The 19,632-nt window shown below is 41.9% G+C and overlaps 2 protein-coding genes across 7 annotated transcripts in view; both read right to left on the bottom strand.

Annotated features, from left to right (window-relative positions):
* Positions 1–4,501, bottom strand: part of LOC130905652 (lipoxygenase homology domain-containing protein 1-like) — a 129,399-nt gene extending 124,898 nt beyond the window's left edge. Inside the window, exon 1 of the mRNA XM_057819224.1 lies at positions 3,885–4,501. Coding sequence (XP_057675207.1) covers positions 3,885–4,458 — 574 coding nt within the window. The 5' untranslated portion in view covers positions 4,459–4,501. The remainder of the gene's footprint in view (positions 1–3,884) is intronic.
* Positions 4,502–8,116: 3,615 nt separating this feature from the next.
* Positions 8,117–19,632, bottom strand: part of st8sia5 (ST8 alpha-N-acetyl-neuraminide alpha-2,8-sialyltransferase 5) — a 43,852-nt gene continuing 32,336 nt past the window's right edge. For all 6 annotated transcript variants that reach the window (XM_057818911.1, XM_057818913.1, XM_057818914.1 and 3 more), the window contains 3 exons: positions 19,241–19,353; positions 14,945–15,037; positions 8,117–14,870 (listed from right to left, as the gene is read on the bottom strand). In XM_057818911.1, the coding sequence (XP_057674894.1) occupies positions 14,408–14,870; positions 14,945–15,037; positions 19,241–19,353 (669 nt within the window). In that variant the 3' untranslated portion in view covers positions 8,117–14,407. The remainder of the gene's footprint in view (positions 14,871–14,944; positions 15,038–19,240; positions 19,354–19,632) is intronic.

The following is a 19,632-nucleotide window of genomic DNA, read 5'->3' as shown; positions in this document are numbered from 1 at the left end:
TAAAAAGAAAAATCCAGAAATCACAATGTGTGATTTCTTTAACGATTTATTTTTGTGATACAGCTCAGCTGCAAATAAGTATTTGAACACCCGAGAAAACGAATGTTAATATTTGGTATTCAGTAGCCTTTGTTTGCAATTACAGAGGTCAAACGTTTCCTGTAGTTTTTCACCAGGTTTGCACACAATGAAGGAGGGATTTTGGTCCACCAATCAGTGAGGTTTCTGGGCTGTCGCTGAGAAACACAAAGTTTGAGCTCCCTCCAAAGGTTTTCTATTGGGTTTTAGGTCTGTAGACTGGCTAGGCCGTGCTAGAGCCTTGTTATGCTTCTTATGGAGCCTCTCCTTGGTTTTCCTGGCTGTGTGCTTCGGGTCATTTTCATGTTGGAAGACCCAGGCACGACCCATCTTCAATGCTCTGACTGAAGGAAAGAGGTTGTTCCCCAAAATCTCACAATACAGGGCCCCAGTCATCCTCTCTTTAATACAGTGCACTCGTCACATATGCTTCACAGTAGGGATGGTGTTCGTGAGATAGCTTATCATTCTTCTTCCTCCCAACACGGTATGGCCAAAAGTTCTCTTTTACTCTCATCTGACCACAAAACGTGCTCCCATGACTCCTCTGCATCCTCCAAATGGTCATAGGCAAACTTAGATGGGCCTTGACATTTGCTGGTATAAGCAAGGGACCCTTCCGTGCCATGCATGATTTTAAACCATGACGTCTATTATATTACCAACAGTAACCTTGGAAACGGTGATCCCAGCTCTTTTTAGGTCATTGACCAACTCTTGCCGTGTAGTTTTGGGCTGATTCCTCACCTTTCTTAGGATCATTGAGACCCCATGAGGTGATATCTTACATTGGGCTCCACTCTGATTGAGATTGACCGTCATGTTTAGCTTCTTCCCTTTTCTAATGATTGCTCCAAAAATGGACCTTTTGTCACCAAGCTGTTTGGCAATTGCTCCGTCGCCCTTTCCAGCCTTGTGGAGGTGACAATTTTGTTGGACAGCTCTTTGGTCTTGACCATGTTACACATTTGAGTGTTACTGATTGTATGGGGTGGACAGGTGACTTTATGCTGCCATCGACCTCAAACAAGTGCATCTAATTCAGGATAATACATGGAGTCGATGTGGACTTTTAATAGGCAGACTAACAGAGTTTTCAGGGTTAGAATTCTAGCTGATAGACTTATTAATAAATTGTAAACAAAACATGCATTGTGATTTCTGAATTTTTCTTTTATCTGTCACAGTGGACGTGCACCTACGATGAAAATTTCAGACTCCTCCATGATTTCTAAGTGGGAGAAATTGCAAAATGGCAGGGTGTTCAAATACTTATTTTCTTCACTGTATCGGTATCGGTTTGATATCGGTATCAGATTTTTTGAGTTGCATAATATTAGGATTTCAGTTAAAAAGTCATTATTGGACAACTCTTGTTTTCTCCCTTGATAAGAGACCGGGTATAATTTGTCTTTTAAGAAAACAAAAGATCTACATTTACAACTCACCGTTTGATTCCAGCAACAACATTAAAAGTTGAGCAGAAGATTAGTCAACAGTAATTTAATAGCCTTGCTGTGTTACTTCACTCCCTAGTGATTACATCAGCGCTTGTTAGCAGTAGAGTCAGAAATCTAGATGAAACCAACCTCTTTTTTCAGCTCCCCCTACTTGAGCTGTTAGCCTCCAAATACTAAGCAGTAACTACAGTGGTATGAAAAAGTATCCGAACCTTTTGGAATTTCTCACATTTCTGCATAAAATAACCATGTGATGTGATCTGATCTTTCTCAAAATCGCACAGATGATAAAAAAAAGTGTCTGCTTTAACTGAAACCACCCAAACATTTGTAGGTTTTCATAAATTAATGAGGTTAGTATGCAAACAATGACAGAGGGGGGCAAAATAACTAAGTCAACCATCAAATTTAATATTTTGTGCCCCCCCCTCCAACTCTGGACTTGACTTGGCCACTCCAGAATGTGTATTTTGTTCTTCTGAAACCATTCTGAAGTTAATTTACTTCTGTGTTTTGGATCATTGTCTTGTTGCAGCATCCATCCTCTTTTTAGCTTCAACTGTCTGACAGACGGCCTCAGGTTTTCCTGAAACATTCTGATTCAATTCAATTCAATAAACTTTTGAATTCATTCCTCCATTAATAATTGCAAGTTGTCCAGGCCCCGAGGCAGCAAAGCAGCCCCAAATCATGATGCTCCCTCCACCATGCTTCACGGTGGGGATGAAGTGTTGATGTTGGTGAGCTGTTCCATTTTTCCTCCACACATGAAATTATGTGTTGCCCTCAAAAAATTTAACCTTGGTTTCATCAGTCCACAAAATACTTTGCCAAAATCTCTGTGGAGTGTCTAAATGCCTGAGGGGCCAGACAAACCATGGCTCACAAGACCCCTTATGATGAAAAATACTACAGGACTCAAGTTTCCCTTGCCCCCTCTGGAGCCAGGCCTGGGGGTGGGGCTCGAAGGCTAGCGTCTGGTGGCCGGGCCTTTTCCCATGGGGTCTGGCCGGGCACAGCCCGAAAAGGCAACGTGGTTCCGCCTTCCCATGGACTCACCGCCTGTGGGAAGGGCCAGGGGGGTCGGGTGCGTAGTGATTTGGGCGGCAGCCAAAGGTGGGGGCCTTGGCAGTTGGACCCCCGGCTACAGAAGCGAACATTAAACAATGTTTTTTTTAGGCAGCAGTGGCTTCCTCCATGGAGTCCCCTCATGAACACCATTCTTAGCCATAGTTTTACATATAGTTGATGTGTACACAGAGATACTGGACGCTGCCAGTCATTTCTGTAAGTCTTTATCAGACACGCTAAGATTCTTTTTTTTTTTTTTTTACCTCACTGAGTATTCTGCGCGGAACTCTTGGCGATCTTTGGTGGACGGCCACTCCTTGGGAGAGAAGCAACAAACTCTCTCTATTTGTAGACAACTTCTCTGAATGCCGATTGATGAACATCGAGACTTTTAGAGATGGTTTTGTATCCTTTCCCAGCTTCATACTAATCAACAATCCTTAAACACAGGTCTTCAGACATCTCTGTTGACCGAGCCATGATGCACATCCAACAATGCCTCTCATCTTTTCTTACCAGGTGTGTGTTTTATAGTGGGCAGGGCAGATTTGAACCACTCATCAGTGACTGGGCACACACCTGACTAAAATTGTTGGGTAAAAATTGGTTTCAATTGCTGTTTAAGTCTCCTTAGGCAGAGGGTTCATTTACTTATTTTGCCCCCTTCTTTCATAATTTGCATGCTATCCTCATTAAAATATCAAAACTTATAAATGCTTGGGTGGTGTTAGTTAAAGCAGACACTGTTTTTACATCTGTGTGATTTTGACATAGATCAGATCAGATTTGATGGTGATTTTATGCAGAAATGTGAGAAATTCCAAAAGGTTCAGATACTTTTTCATACTGCTGTACATAAAAATGTAAAGGCAAACTCATTCTTGTGGAATAACTTACTGAATAAGTCATTGCTAGACAGAGTTACCAGATCAGAATGAATGTTCTCCAGCCCAATCACTTAATAAAACCTTCCTAATTAAATAAAAAACAGCCCAATTACATTCTGGGAAAGGTATTTCTATTGCACTTGACATGCATAAGACCGTGGCTAAGAGCTACTTATCTACTATTACAGTATGTCATGCTTCTGAAAATCTGTTGCATCATCCTATTCAGTACTCGCTGGGTCAAGCTCTGCCCAAGTCAATCATTGGAATCAATGGAATGGAATTTTGGCCTCTTTCATTTTACTTCTCATTTTTGTTGTGTTGTCATCTGGCATTTAAGAAAAGTAAAGAGCAGAAATTACTGCTTTGGAGCAAGTGATACTATTACCTTTCTTCTTGTAATAGACATCCTCATAGCCGTCTGATGAATCCGTGTGGTAGTTGAGGAGCTCGCTCTGATAGATTGCCGCGTAATCCAAGTGCTTGTTTTTAGACTTCTTTCCCTTTTTCTTTTTATCCTCATCACTTTCACCGGATCCCTTCTTTGGCTTCTTCTTCTTCTTGTCCTCTCCCTCGTGGGATTTCTTCTTCTTGGTATCTTTGGACTTGGTCTTCTTTTCTGTGTCACTTCCATCTGGGTTCTCAGTGGAGGATTTCTTCTTCTTCTTCTCCGTTTTTGTCGACTCGCTTGCATCCCCTTTGGCGGTCAAGTCGTTGTTGTTCTGCTCACCTTCCTCCTTTTCATTTTCGGTCTTTTTCTTCTTTTTGTCTTTTTCACTTTTCTTGTCTTTCACCGAGCTTCTGTTTTCGGACGAGTTCTTTTCCCTCTTCCGCGTCTTTTCGGCTTTAGCTGGGTTTTCGCTGCTGCTCTTCTTTAACTCGGACTCATCCGCTTCCTCCACTTCCTCGTCCAGGTCTTCGCTTTCTTCTATTAACCTTGAATGTTTCTGTTTAGAGGGCATCTTTGATTCTCTCTCACAAGAGCTCGCCTAGGTTTTGATGGAGACGAAGCGGCTCATTTAAGCTCTTGAAGCATTGGTTTTGCGGCCTTTGGAGCAACCTGGACAGACCAACTATAAACCAACTGCAAACCATGCGTAGCACTCATTAAAAATTAGTCACATTGTCACGTGACCGTCGGGAGAAAGCCGTGTGAAAAAGGAGCCTTGCAAAGAGAGAACTTATCCTCGCCCTTCATTATTCATGGCGTCAGGATCGCTTTACGGGACAGGGGTGTCTAGCTTTTACCTGCCCTTGCTCACCCACCGCACATTAACGCTGAACATGAACCCAATTTTACGCCGGTGAGTTTTCTAAATGGTCGTAAATCGTCAGTCTCTTAACAGGGGAACTCGCGCATCTGGGGAAGTGATTTATGTGTGTGATGTCATCTTGGAAAATGACACACATATTTTCAATTGAAGGGATAAGAAAGCTGTCTAAAATTTCACTGTAAACTTGTGCATTTATTGAAGATTTAACCACAGCCATCTCCCCAGTGCCTTTGCCTGACATACAGTTCCATAGCATCAAGGACTGAGGGAATGTTGATGTTTTCTTCAGCCAGTCATCTTTGGAAATCTCATTGGAACGGCACCAAACAAAAGTTCCAGCATCATCACCTTGTCAAGAGTCAAGAATCTGCATTGGACAAGGTGTCAAGAGTCAAGAATCTGCATTGGACAAGGTGATGGTGCTGGAACTTTGGTTAGGTGCCGTTCCAGTGAGATTTACAAAGATGACTGCCTGAAGAAAACATCAAAATTCCCTCAGTCCTTGATGATATGTCAGGCAAAGGCACTGGGGAAATGGCTGTGGTTAAATTTTCAATAAATGCAAAAGTTTAAATTGAAATTTTAGACAGCTTTCTTATCCCTTAAAGAGCAGACAACAGGAGAAAAAAAGTCTTAAATACCATTATTATGTGAATTAGAATCATATTTTGAGACGATTCAACTATATACAACAATCTAGCAAAGCCCAGATGACAAGAAATTAGTCTTTTAATCTGCCAGTTAGCCACGCCTACCATTATAGGGCTCTAGCGTCCCCAACAGGTGGATGACGTCAGCGGGTGAATGGGCTCATCGGTTTTACTATTCAGCCCATTTGGGGGGAATTATTCAGAACGAGGAAAACGCGACGAAGAGAGCCGCAAAATGTCATTGTTTCAGTCTCTTTACTTCAATATTTTTACAGGATATTCTTTTTATCCAAGTATTTCCCCAATTGCTAAATAAATGGCATGGTCATGACAAATAACAGTCTTGTGCTAAATGGAATATGAAATAATAAAAATGCATTTATTCAGGACGACGTGGCAAAATTACTCCATAACAGTCAAAACTGTCGACTTCACCTTTACTGTCGCACCTCCCGAACGATATTTTATGACACCTAAATCGGACATATGTCATTTCCCTTCCCCTGCTTCGGAGAATGTAAACAAACCAAGAGGCGTGACAGCTAGCCGACATGCTAACCCGAACCGAGTGATGTTTCAACGTCTTCGAAGCGGAAAATCACACATAACTAGCCCGGATTATTTGACATGACGACTGGGTTGTCGATTGTCTTTGCGGATCGGCAAACCGCCCGGCGGAGCACAATTTACAGTTCGTTCCCTGGAGGAGGGCGGCTGCAGTTGTTGTGCAGCTAACGTGCAGCTAATGTGCACGAGGAGAGCTTTTTATATGTCTATCAATGATCAAACGTAAGTAGTCCTTTATTTAAAGAAAGTTTGTAGTGTTTACTTTGTCATCGCTTTATTCGTATTTGATATAATACAAAACAAGATGTTTACTCACTTCCTCGTAAGTCCAATGGTCCCACAGTAGTAGGGCTTGTTTTGGCCAATATCCACGGTGAATGGGAACCTTTTGAAACCCCAAAAAGGCGCACACGCCTCACCCTCATAAAGCAAGATTTTTCTGTAGCCATTTGGCTGCCGTGATGCGAAAAATAAACGTATTAATACGCAAAATCAGCTGAATCCTTTGTCCTCATACACAAAAGTACCGCTGTTTAGTGAAGAGGACGCCTTCACCCGTACACGTCACAGCGCCCTCCTCCTCAATGCAAGACCGAAGCCGGAAGTCACTCATTTTCATGGCGCGGGATTCAAAAAGCTAAATAAATATAGTGATCGCTTCCACACACATCCAAGCAGTCCATATCATTCAGGAGCATAAAATACAGCGTATTATGAAATAAACATGCTTTTTCGTGTCACATGCACTTTAAATTGAAAATGTTTGTCATTTTCCAAGATGACAATGCATCATGCCATAGAGCTAAAACTGTTAAAGCATTCCTTGGAGAAAGACTAATCCAGTCAGTGTCATGGCCTGCAAATAGCCCAGATCTCAACCCTATTGAAAATCTGTGGTGGAAATTGAAAAAAAAATGGTCCACAGCAAGGCTCCAACCTTCAAGGATGATCTGGCAACTGCAATCAAAGAGAGTTGGCACCAAATTGATGAAGAATACTCATCAAGTCCAGGCCTCAGAGACTGCAAGCTGTCATAAAAACCAGAGGTGGTGCTACTAAATGCTAGAGATGCTTTTTGATTGTTATTTCTTTGCTTGTTTCTCATGATTCCATATTTATTTCCTCGGAATGGAGTGATTCCATATATATTTCCCTGCACTTGCTCTATAAAAGTAACATTTACTGACCACCACAATGTTTTTATTCATTTGTTTTAGTGTTTCTGAATGCTTTTGAACTTTTGAACTAATTCATTACGTTTTTCAAGTTTTTTATGTGAGTTTGTTCTACATGATAAAAGGTCTGAGTGAATGATCGTCCAAGACTGGTGATTCCATACTTTTTGCTAGGGGTTGTAATATTCTAGTATCATCAAAAGTACCCCCCCCCCTTGCTCTGATTACTTTTTTGCACACTCTTGCCATTGTCTTGACGAACTTCAAGAGGCATCTTCGAAGTGTTTGCAGCAGAGAACACTACTCGATGATGGCGTGAAATTCATTCGCTTCGTGCGAACGAAAGATGTCCATTTACGCGCCCTGCTATCCTTTGGCCAATCATACAACTTTTCGTTTGAGTGAGAACAAAACATCGCCACACACCGCCGTGGCATCTTACCGAGAAGCAATGCAACAAACAATACTGTTCTATGGCGGACTTCCCTCGCACTTCCCGGTGTGACGTAATTTCCGAAGATTTCCAAAGATTGCCGAAGAAAAGCATTTTCGTTGTCAAGGGCGTTGCTATGGGTTAAACAACGAATCTGGAAGGGTTGCGTTAAAAAAACATAATGAAAATATGCTTATAACTGTTTAGCCATTGATATTATTCAAAAACATGGTTGGCCAACCTTACTTCACATTACAGCTTTAAATAGTTTTTGACTTCACAGGTATGCCTTTTCAGGGTTAATTAGTGGAATTTATTTCTTTATCAATGGGGTTGGGGGACCTTCATTTGTGTTGCATTGAATGAGGTGTGTCCAAACTTTTGGCCTGTACTGTATATAGCAATACATTTTTAAATATTTTGGTCTGTTTGTAGTGGCAGCTCTATAATAAGTATATTTTCAGGTGAAATCATCATCATCACAATATTGATTATAATCAAAATAATAATGATAGGGAGAGTTATACAAGAAAATCCAAACCATTTTATTTACAATCACTTGATTATGCCGAGCAAAGCACTGTTTGCTTTCCCTTCACTGATTTCACAGACTGGTCCCATTGCCCCATCCTTATCTCCTGTTCGACAGCCGTTAAAATGGTGGCGCAAACATTTTGACGCGCAACTCATATTTCGCAGGCAAAAAAAAAAATATATGCTAACATACTACAGCAGTCAGATCTGAAAGAACTACGATTCAGCTCTGCTTAAATATGACCTGATTCCACAAGTTAAACATTCTCTTTGATGGAAAGGTTTCTGTGAGTGTAAACGTAATTCAGTGAGCATTGAAGTAGGCACGCACAAAAGCTTTAAGAGTACATCATGCACGACAGGTATGGAGTGAAGTACAAATAACACTGCGTGGCGTGCAGAGGCCAACGTGTCCTTTGAGGTGTTTGAGGGAAAAACTCAGCGAATACAGATGAAAATTGCATATTGGATGGAGAGACTGTGATATCATAAGGCAGTATGGCACAAGAAATAAGATAACAGTAATAACCCGCCATTTGCAAACATCTCTATTGAAATTTCAAATTCACGTTTAGTGTGTTCCTTCAGAAAATGTTAATTAATTTGATAATCCTATATACAGTGAGGAGCAGAAGTATTTGCACCCCTTGTGATTTTGCATGTTCACCCACTTAGAAAATAGAAGTCTGAATTTCAATCATAGGGTCATCTCCACTTATTTAGACGTAATCTAAAAAAAGAAATCCGGAACTCACATTGTATGATTTTTAAATAGTTTGTTTGTAATTTACTGGTTCATAAGTATTTGTACCCCTGAGAAAATCAGTGCTAATATTTAGCGCAGAAGCCTTTGTTTGCAATTACAGAGGTCAGACGCTTTCTGTAGTTTTTCACCATGTTTTCACATATGGAAACGGGGATTTTGGCCCATTCCTCCGCGCAAATCTTCTCTAGATCTGTCAGGTTTCGGGGCTGTTGTTGAGAAAGACTAAAACTTGAGTTATGCTTATGCGATGCGGTGACAGCGTAGCGACTACGGCGTCAATGAGCATTCGATAGTTCTGCGGCAAAGGAACGCGTTGCCTTGTAATTTACTGCCAAGCCACTAGAGGGGTGTGGCGTGTGTTTGTACTGTTTTGGGGTATTCTTGTCAACTTGTTCCTCTAGTTTTCTTCCGGTTACACAACAATGCCAACAGAGATGGAACACTTGAATGGTAATCTTCAGCTCATCAACATTGAACAACAAATGTTGATCATACAAATGTTGAGGCGAAGGCGACGCAGAAGACGGTTGCGGAGGTAGTCTTTAGCGCAAGAAGGTTTGTAAATGGTGGTGATTTCGCGCAGAACTGGAAACAACAGTCTAAGCGGACCAATTACAGTCCATTTGCGTCACGTCACCACGCGTTGATGCGACTCATAGTCGGGATTTTGTTTAGCTGCACGACTACGGCGGAGGGTGGTAAATCGGGTCTGCCTTGACAGCGTAGGTCTGCCGCAGAAGCACAACTCAGCCTTAGGTTTCAGCTCCATCTAAACATTTTCTACTGGATTGAGGTCTGGAGACTGGCTATGCCACTCCAGAACCTTGATATTCTTTTTACAAAGCCAATGCTTGGTTATTCTGGCTGACTGCGTCGGGCCATTGTCATGTTGGAAGACCCAGTCATGACCCATTTTCAATGCTCTAACTGAGGGAAGGAGGTTATTCCCCAAAATCTCACAATCCATGGCCCTGGCCATCCTCTCCTTAATATAGTGCAGTCATCAAGTCCCATGTGCAGAAAAACACGCCCAAAGCATTATGCTACCACCACCATGCTTCACAGTAGGGATGGTGTTCTTGGGATTGTACTAATTTTTCTTCTTCCTCCAAACACTGTAAGTGGAATTAAGACCAACAAGTTCAAGTTTGATCTCATATGACCACATGACTTTCTCCCATGACTCTTCTGGATCATCCAAATGGTCATTGGCAAACTTAAAACAGGCCTGCACATGTGCTGGTTTAAGCAGGGGAACCTTCCGTGCCATGCATGGTTCTAAAACATGACGTCTTAGTTTATTACCAACAGTACCCTTGGAAATGGTGATCCCAGCTCCTTTCGGGTTATTGACCAGCTCCTCCTGTGTAGTTCTTAACTGATTCTTCACCATTCTTAGGATTAGTGAGTCCATGCTAGGAAGATCTCGCATGGAGCCCCAGTCGGCAGTCATGTTTAGCTTCTTCCATTTTCTAGTAATTCCTCCAACAGTGGATGTTATATCACCAAGCTGCTTGGCAATTGCCCCGTAACCTAGTCCAGCCCTGTAGAGGTCTACAATTCTGTCTCTAGTGTCTTTGGACAGATCTTTGGTCTTTCTCATGGTAGCAGTTGGATTATGACTGACTGTGGGGTACACAGGTGAGAATAATGAGCTCAAATGGGTGGGTGGTTACTCATTTGGGAAACTTTTTTTCAAGGTAAACTGACAACTCTTTGAGTGTCGTAATTATTGTTGATTTTCAGGGGTACAAATACTTATGAACCCCAGTAAATTACAATTAAATGATTAAAAATAATAATAACAATGTGATCTCTGGATTTTTTTAAGATTGTCTCTATGAGTGGAAATGCATTTATGGTTGAAATTTCAGACTTCTACCTATTTCCTAAGTGGGTGAACTTGCAAAATCACAAGGGGTGCAAATTATTCTGCTCCTCCCTGTATATATGTATATATCTACAAATCCTTGCAAACTGTTTAAAACTATGATGACAGGCATCCATTTTTATCTAGGACATCAATTAGGTTGTTGTTTTGCTCTTCGCGGCAGGCCTCGTCTCTATCTTCTGCGAATAGTGGAGAATTACTGTAAATCAAATCCAAGAAAACAAATCTCATTGTTGCCTCTCATCACACCCCGCAGGACATTTTCCGATAAGGCCACTGGAAACAGGCCAATTTAAAATATTCACCCTCTCAATGTGGGGGAATAAGCAATAAATTACAAAAGTAGACAAGTGGATGCTGCTTTTTGAAACATTTTCGAAATCGTTTTGTTTAAAACTCAGAAAAGTGTCAGGCTCGTTGTTTTTTTTTTTTTTTTCACAAACAGGGAAAGCTGCCACGCCCGCCGTGCGTAGACGAGTACAGCAACGAGTAGAAAAGAACAAATCTGTACAGCAGTGCCACTAGAAAACATCACAGGAACAACATCAACATCAAGATCACATGAAAACCACAGTGAAAAACAAGCCTGCTGTGGCTAGAGAGCTTCAAAATGGCGCCCATTACAGCCAAAAACCTTCAGTGGAACCTTCCTTAGAGGATGTCTTCTTTAGCTCAGTGAAAATCAAACAGATTGTGTTTTCTTTGGCCGAAAAGATGGCAAGAGAGAAAAGTGTAATGATCGTTTTTGGAAAAAGATGACATTCCACCTCGGAGGTTCCACTGCAAGTCGAACGATGTAGGGGAGAACGTGGTTGGTTATCACACAGGTTGGTTGTCAAACGTCAATAATGGGAACACCAGAGGGCGGTGTTGTTTAATATCAGTATTGAAAATGATCAGAACTGTGCGAATAAATCATCTACGTACAATGTCTTTATGATATAGTGTCAGATAACTTTGAAGTGAGCTTTTTATAAGGTTAATTTCTAAATGTTAGACTTTACTTTTCTTATTATGGGCTTTTACACATTTTTTTTTTGTTAGGAAAGTGTTACTATATTTTAAAAAAGTATTAGGACAAGCTACAGTTTTGATTCACATTCTCTTACTAGTCAGTTCTTTGCTAGCTGTTGGTTTAAAGTGCCTGTGACACGAAAAAGCATGTTTATTTCAAATTGCAGCCGGTGTTTTATGCTCCTGAATGAAATGGACCGCTTGAATGTGTGTGGAAGCGATCAATGTATTATTCAACTTTTTGAATCCCGCGCCATGAAAATGAGTGACTTCCGGCCATACTCTGGATTGACAAAGAAGGCCAATGTGACGTCAGCGGACTAATCATTTTCACAATACAGCCATTACTGTCGTATGCATGAGGACTGCGGATTCAGCTGATTTTGCGGATTAATACGCCAGCTCAATGTGCTGCAGGCTTTTGTTGCTACACCTGGGAGAGTGGTGTGAGGCTTTTTGGATTTCCAAAAGATCCTGTTCATCGCAAAGAATGGGCAAAACAAGTCTGACAATCAAGAGACCACTGGACGTATGACGTAGTGAGTGAGTGTTTCATCTTATGACAAATACAGAGATCATGGCAAACGTTTTAATAGGGAGGTAGCTTGTATTTAGTGGATGACAATGCTCCTTCTCCACCGAGAAGGCCACTCGGCCCACGACCGGCGGCTTGTGGCACACCATGGTCGCCGACCAATAAAGGTTTGCCCTTCTATAGAGCGCTATCCTCAGCTTGGTCCCGGGGAGCTACCCGCTCTCATCTCCGGTTCTCGATTATGTCAAGACTTCGACCCCCCCCTCGGCCCTCTACACATGCCCGCCTAGAGAGCGCCATCCTTGGCTTGGGCTCGGGCAGCCAAGCGCTCTGACGTCAGCCGGATTGTCCACTGAGAATGCGCCATTTTCGGCATTCATTCCCCTTGTCGTTCTGCTGCGGCCCCGGCAGGCAGGCAGTGCTCGTCGCCGGGGACGCAGCAGAAGGAGAAGCCAAAACTTGCTCGCCTTCGGGGGCTGGACGATCGGTGAAGACAATCAACCCCGCCGTCGTGTGTGACAGGAGTCGGGGTAGTTTTGTGTGATTTTTCGTTTTCAAAAGGGGAGGAAAACACTTGGAAGAGCCGGTCGGTTAGGGTTAGCATGTAGCCTAGCTCTCACGCCTTCTGTTTTGTTTACGCTCTTTCCTCCGTCTCCGAAGCCGGCTCAGGGAAATGACAATAGCTGGACTAACTCCAGTGGCATAAAATATTGTTCGGGAGGTTCAAGAAGTCAGCAGTTTTGACCACTATGCAGTAATTTTGCCCTGTCGTACTGAATACATGCATTTTTAATATTTCATATTCCCCATTTAGAACAAGACTGTTATTTGTCATGACCAAACAATTTATTTAGTAATTCGGAAAAAATTAGATAAAAATATCCTGTAAAAATATTGGAGTAGAGTGATAAAAACAATGAGGACATTTTGCAGTTTTCCGTCGCATTTTCCTTGTTCTTAATCTTTCCCATTGGGCTGAATTCTAAATCACCTGAAATCGTTACTCTGCCTACGTCATCACCCAGATGGAGGCGCTAGAGCGCTATAATGACAGGTGGGGCTAAACGACAGATTAAAAGACTCATTTCGAGTTATCTGCACTTTGCCAAATTGTTATATATAGTCGAATTGTCTCAAAATATGATTTTAACTCACATAATGAGCTATTTAAGATTGTTTGTATCATGTCACAGGCACTTTAACTTTCAAACCAATAAGACAAGTTGGAGTAGGTTGTCCATTTTTTGGATGGGGTTACTTCTTTTATGGGCTGTTACACAATAGTTTTCTAATTCCGAAAGTGTTAGGCTACCATTAAAAAGTTTTAAGACGAAGCTGCCGTTTTGATTCATATTCTCTAATTAGACAGTTGCGTGCTACAGTAGCTGTTGGTTTAACTTCAAACCAAAAACACAATTTGGGGTTGGTTGTCACAATTTGGATGGGGATAGTTGTCACAATGTTAGCAGTTCAAAGAATACAAATTATTTTTATTATCACTGAACTTTACTGGAGCTCTCTGTTGTGTACATTACGTATATAAACAGAATAAAAAAACCTTTAAGAATTTAAAAAAAAAAAAAAAAATGATGGCAGTAAACCACATTAGCGTGGTGTGAAGGCAGTGGGGACACCAACTCTGCATATTTGGAGAGCGCAGACCCAAATCTGTATTGCATTTCATACAGCGATTTGGTATTGAAAACGATATTGATGCTCAATTTTGGACTCAATTTAATTTGATGTTGGATAGGTCTAAATGAGTTCTAAAATGCCGTGAGTTCTTGTTTTTCCACAATAACCTGAAATATTGATGTGTGCTACAAAGTAAGCCTGTTCTAGTTTAATGGAGGCATTATAAAGTATTCTTCTTAACGTTCCTTATTTATTAAGAAAATCCATTTAAAAAACAATATCATTCAGAAGATTTTCATCATCTTTACAGAAAATCCTATTTAAATAATATAACAACAAACCCCATAAGTGTGATACCAACCCCACAATGTTGTCACAAGAGTAAAAATTGTGACAGCCAACACTGTTCTCCCCTACTTTGAGGAAAAACCCCACCCTCACGTGCACGGCCCCGTGTGAACGTGCACGATTCCGCGGGCGTGCATGTGGATGAAGTTGAAAATCTCGTGTGGCATGGCGTGGAAGCCCGGGCGCGGCTTGACATTGTCGTAGTAGTGGTGCGTGATGAAGATGCCCGACGGGTTCATGGGGAAGGCCCAGAAGCCGTAGAGGTGCACCTCCTCGCACATCTCCAGCGCTGCGGTCACCAGCATGAGGCCACTGCTCAGACGCTTGGCCCTCACACCCTGCACCGCCCAGAAGCGCTGCACGTTGAGCAAGTACTGTGGGTGGAAGAAGAAGACCGCCCTCTGAGAGTCAAAGTCGTCCAGCATGTACTTGACCCGGAAGGAAACATCCGTGTTGCGCGTGTTGTAGAATGCCGGGAGGACCACAGATGAGTTCTCGTAATTCTGCAGCACATTGTAGAAGGGACGCCGCCATTTCTCCAGCTTCTGAAACCTGAGGAGAATGGACAACGCGTGAATGAAAAAGCGCAACGGGTCCAATCGACTTATGGGAAAGATGCACCGCACCTCTCGGTGATAATGCTTGGATTTACGGTCACCAGATCCGTTTTTGTGCCGACGTCAGCGGAGTACTTCTCACTGATGGGTGGTATGTTGCATCTAGGGCAAAAGATGAGAGTACTTCCATTTTTAAAATTGTATACATTTTGCATTGTATTGCAGTATAATAACCTTTATCATTCCCATATTTTTCAGACTATATGTCGCGTTTTTTTTTGTTTTTTTTTTTAAACAAATTTGGCTGGAACTGTGATAGGGCTGGTCGATTTTAAGATCAACATAATAGCTCTTAAAAAAATTTAGGTCGTTCTCGGTGATCAGTCGTGACATATTAAGGACTGCACTAGGACAGATAACTTTCTCCAGGGTATTTTGCCGACTATTTTCATACCTGTCCACACTTACGTTAAGGTGCGTTTAAGGCCCCCCCCCACTTCTGCAAGGTACGCCTGCATTTGCGGAAACTACGCATGTGTAGAAAGCAGCAGCCTCGGATGTTACGTCATCGCCCGCGCGGCTTACCTATCAACCGGAAACTTCGAAATTACTGCACCTTCTAGACTGTCATTATTTTGTGATCACTGTTTTTTTCTGTGAACGCAATTGAACGCATCATGCAGGAGCGAGAGTGAAGGGAGAGCTCGCTCGACTTTTACCAGCAGTCGCCGAGTTGTGATTGGAATATGCCAGATATCGTTACTTGGAATGTTACAATCGATGATCAGTTGCGCTCTCACCACTTGAAAAATAACAAATAGAAGCATATTGTGTGGTGCTGCGTATATTTCCTGGAAGGCGCAACCAGGAGTGCTTGTGCATAACAGTGGCGATCCTGGAAGTTTTTACAGGCAGAAATGTCATGGAAAAAAACTGATCGCGTGCCTCTTTGACTGGGGGTACCACGCAGGTCACGTTTTGGGGTTTAATTTTACTCTACGCATTTTTATACTTATGTTCGGTCGGCATTGAGTTGAAAGGGGGCAGCCCCCCAGCTGGCTGATCGGAGACCATGCATCCCCGATGGTAGGACTACAAATGGGCACTGAATTGAAGCATATTATTGCCACGTAATTTGAAAGTTCAAGAAAAATGTATGGAAAAGAAAAGAGCAGGAATGCCACGTCGTAATCGTCTGCATCCATTGTTTACGATGCCATCATGCCGCACTAAAAATGCCAACGGCACGACGTCACTTCCTTAGTATCCCATTATTGTACGGAGACAGCAGTCCATATTAAGCGGCGGGTAATATTACCTACATTATCCGTCTAACAACTAATCCGGGTAATAGGCATGCTAGTGTAGCTGATGTGCTGTATAGTCCAACTAATTACATGATTAAGGGCATTATACGTCCTAGTGTAGACGTACCCGAAATCAGCGAAACATGTCAGAAATGCAAATCGACTGTAGTTTGGCAGATAGTTGACACTCCTGCAAAAAGAGTCCAATACAGAAGCAGAAGGAAATACCACGAAAGCCTGACATTGTTACTTGGGATGTCAAAATCTACGTATGCGCCGTTGTGCATTCACCAGTCGGAAAGTAACAAATAGAAACATATGGTGTGGCGCTGCGTATATTTCCTGGAAGCCGCAACTAGGAGTGCTTGTGCATAAAAGTGGCGATCCTGGAAGTGGCGACAGTTTTGACAGGCAGAAATGTCATGAAAGAAACTGATCGCGCGCCTCTGTGGCTGGGGGTGCCACAAAGTTAACTTTTTGTGGCTTAATTTTCCCCTACACATTTTTATATACAGTACTCCAGTTCGGTCTGCATTGAGTTGGGAGGGACCAGCCCTCCAGCTGGCTGATCAGAGATTTAACGCGGGTGACGAGCTCTGTAATAAAACGCTCATCTCCGTGTAATCCACAATGGATGTTCCACCAATGGGCACAGAATTGAAGCATATTATTGCGGCGCACATTTGAAGGGTCAAGAAAAATGTATGAATGCATTATCAGCTCTTGTCGAGCGAGCCGGCCGGTACCACATTTAAAATTACGGGTTGGCGGAGAGGCAGATGCAGTCATTTAAAAGAGCCAGCAATGACTCGCGAAGACATAGGTACATGACACCTGTTCTACACTTAGATGATAAACTGTAAACAATGACCATGGAAAACAAAAGAGGAGCAGGAATACCACATCTTAATCGTCCGCCTCTATTGTTTACAACGCCGGCGTGCCGCACTAAAAATAGTGATGGCACGCTCCATGACGTCACTTCCTTAGTATCTGATTGTTGTACGGAGACAGAAGTCCATATTAAGCGGTGGGTAATATTACTTGCCTACATTATCCGTGTAACAACTAATCCGGACAAGAGGTATATCAGTGTAGCCGACATGCAGTATAGTCTGACTAATTACACGTTGAGCGCCATTATCCGTCCTAGTGTAGACGTAGCCTAAGGGGCCGGGTTTAAGGCCGTAAAATGGGTGTGGTTGAGCGAGGGGAAGGTCAAACAGAAAGGTAAGATGATGCGTGGAGTTCTAATATAGTGTTTTGAGTTATATAGTGAGGATACGTTTTAAAATATCTATTTATTCTTGGATTTTGACAAAATGAAAATACCTCCGAAAATGGGACTGGTTCTCCAGTGCGACTTATATACAGTACCATATATTAAATTGCTTCAATTTTATTGGCTGGTCAAATATATAATCCAAAAAACACTAGGGGTGTAACGATACACAAAAATCTCGATTCGGTACGTACCTCGGTTTTGAGGTCACGGTTCGGTTCATTTTCGGTACAGTAAAAAAAATGCAAAATATAAATGTGCGAGTTGTTTACTACACACTTTTGTGCTTTCAACAATAGGATCATTAGCCTATACAAAGCTAGAATTCTGCTCAAAAAGTATCGGGTATTTAAAGATAATCCAACAACAATTTGCCTTTCAGACCCCGTGTGTTGGTCAGCTTTCTTTCTGAAAGAAAGAAGAAAAACGAAGTCCTGTGCTAAAGAGAAAAGCGATCCCAATGACAAAGATTTTAACATGTATTTTACTAATGAAATGCCACAATGAAACATTTTTTTTCTTATGAACAACTTTCAAAAGCTTTATCGGTGGATTTTCTCAAGTTAAAGCGCCACACAGAAATTAATAAATTTAATTGTGTAAGCAGGATGTGTGTATTATTCTTATTATTTAATTACAGGTGTTTTAGCTTATTTCAATTTATTTTATTTAAATGGGCTATGCCTTATTTTATTATGTGTTTATATTTTACAAATGTGATGTAGTATTCATTTATATAGTACATTTTATGTTGTATAACTTCAGTTCCTATGTGAATATTAGTTCCTACTTGTTTTGTTGTGGTAGGAGGGCATTGTATTGAACACCGGGCCGTTTTGGTTATTATAGCAGAGAAGACAGCCGTAAATCAACAAAGACAAGTCAACTGTGCCCCGATCTACCACTCAAGAGATCTGATGGACTCAAAAAGTAGGTTACGATTGCATATTAGTTTGAAAATCGACCGGATCCACCGTATTATTACACGAGTGACTTCCGGCCCGATCCTAGCTAGTAGTATTGACGCAGGAGGGCCGCGTCTGGCGTCAAATAATAAACTCTGCCGTTCTTTTCGCGTGCATCGCGTTGAGCCGCTTCTGGGACGCATCTACACGGCCGCACTGCGACTGGTGTGCATTGGCTGATTGACACTAACGCCTGCGTTTCACTGCGTTCTCGCGGCGGCCACGTTGTCGCGCCGTTGACGTTTCTGGACTGTCCTACCGTGTTGGTCCTCATTATAGGAGAGAAGACAGAGTAAATATAATCTACACAAAGAAACTGTAACCCGATCGACTCACAGCCTCGAAAAGTAAGGGTTATATTACGTCAGAAACTCGTTCGGTACGCGTCCATTCCGAACCGACTACCACGTACCTAAACGGTTAAATACTATTACATGTACCGTTACACCCTTAAAAAATACTGTACATGTAAAATGATCAATTAATATTCATATTAAGTGACTATTGCTTTCATTAGTCAGGGAATATCCGAGCCTTCTGGTGTTTAAATGAGGACATCTCGGAATATTAGACTTCAGCTGGAAAGTGAGAATTCAGTGCAACTAGGACGCTAACAATAGAATGTGACAAATGGGCCCACAGCAGGATCCGGCAAAATGCCAGTCATCAACTCTGAGTTGAAAAGACATGCATTGTTTCACAGAGGACTTTTAATTGGAAAATGGCTTATCTGTGCGACACACGTGGAAAAATAACACTCGGCGGAGCTTGCAAAATGATCCGATAAGAAGAAAATAATTTTGTTTTCTACCTGAACACAAAATCTGCCGAATCTATGTCCTTTCCGCAGTTGCTGTTCTTGATGATGCCGCCATTTCCGATCACGGCACATTTCTTGTACTGGGATTTGGAGTACGGCATATCCTAGAAGGCAGATGTGGAACAAGTACTCTCACTAAAAATACAGCTGAAGCAAAGGCGCTTAACACACTTTTAAATTGCAATAATATACTGTAATCCAACATGGTAATTTATGGAAAAATACTGGCAGCTGTGGTTACAAGAATTGTAACATTAAAAAAAAAAAAACTGTAAAATCATAAAAGGTTGACTCTCAATTTAACAACAAACTACTGGAAGAAAGAATTCTATTTTAACTCTGCAAAATACTGTAAAAACTATATACAGTGGTACCTCTGCATA

Source organism: Corythoichthys intestinalis, chromosome 17 (genome assembly GCF_030265065.1).
Source record: "Corythoichthys intestinalis isolate RoL2023-P3 chromosome 17, ASM3026506v1, whole genome shotgun sequence".
NCBI classification, from domain to species: Eukaryota; Metazoa; Chordata; class Actinopteri; order Syngnathiformes; family Syngnathidae; genus Corythoichthys; species Corythoichthys intestinalis.
The sequence above is the reverse complement of the archived record's forward strand: the minus strand, read 5'-3'. Positions and strand labels throughout refer to the sequence as shown.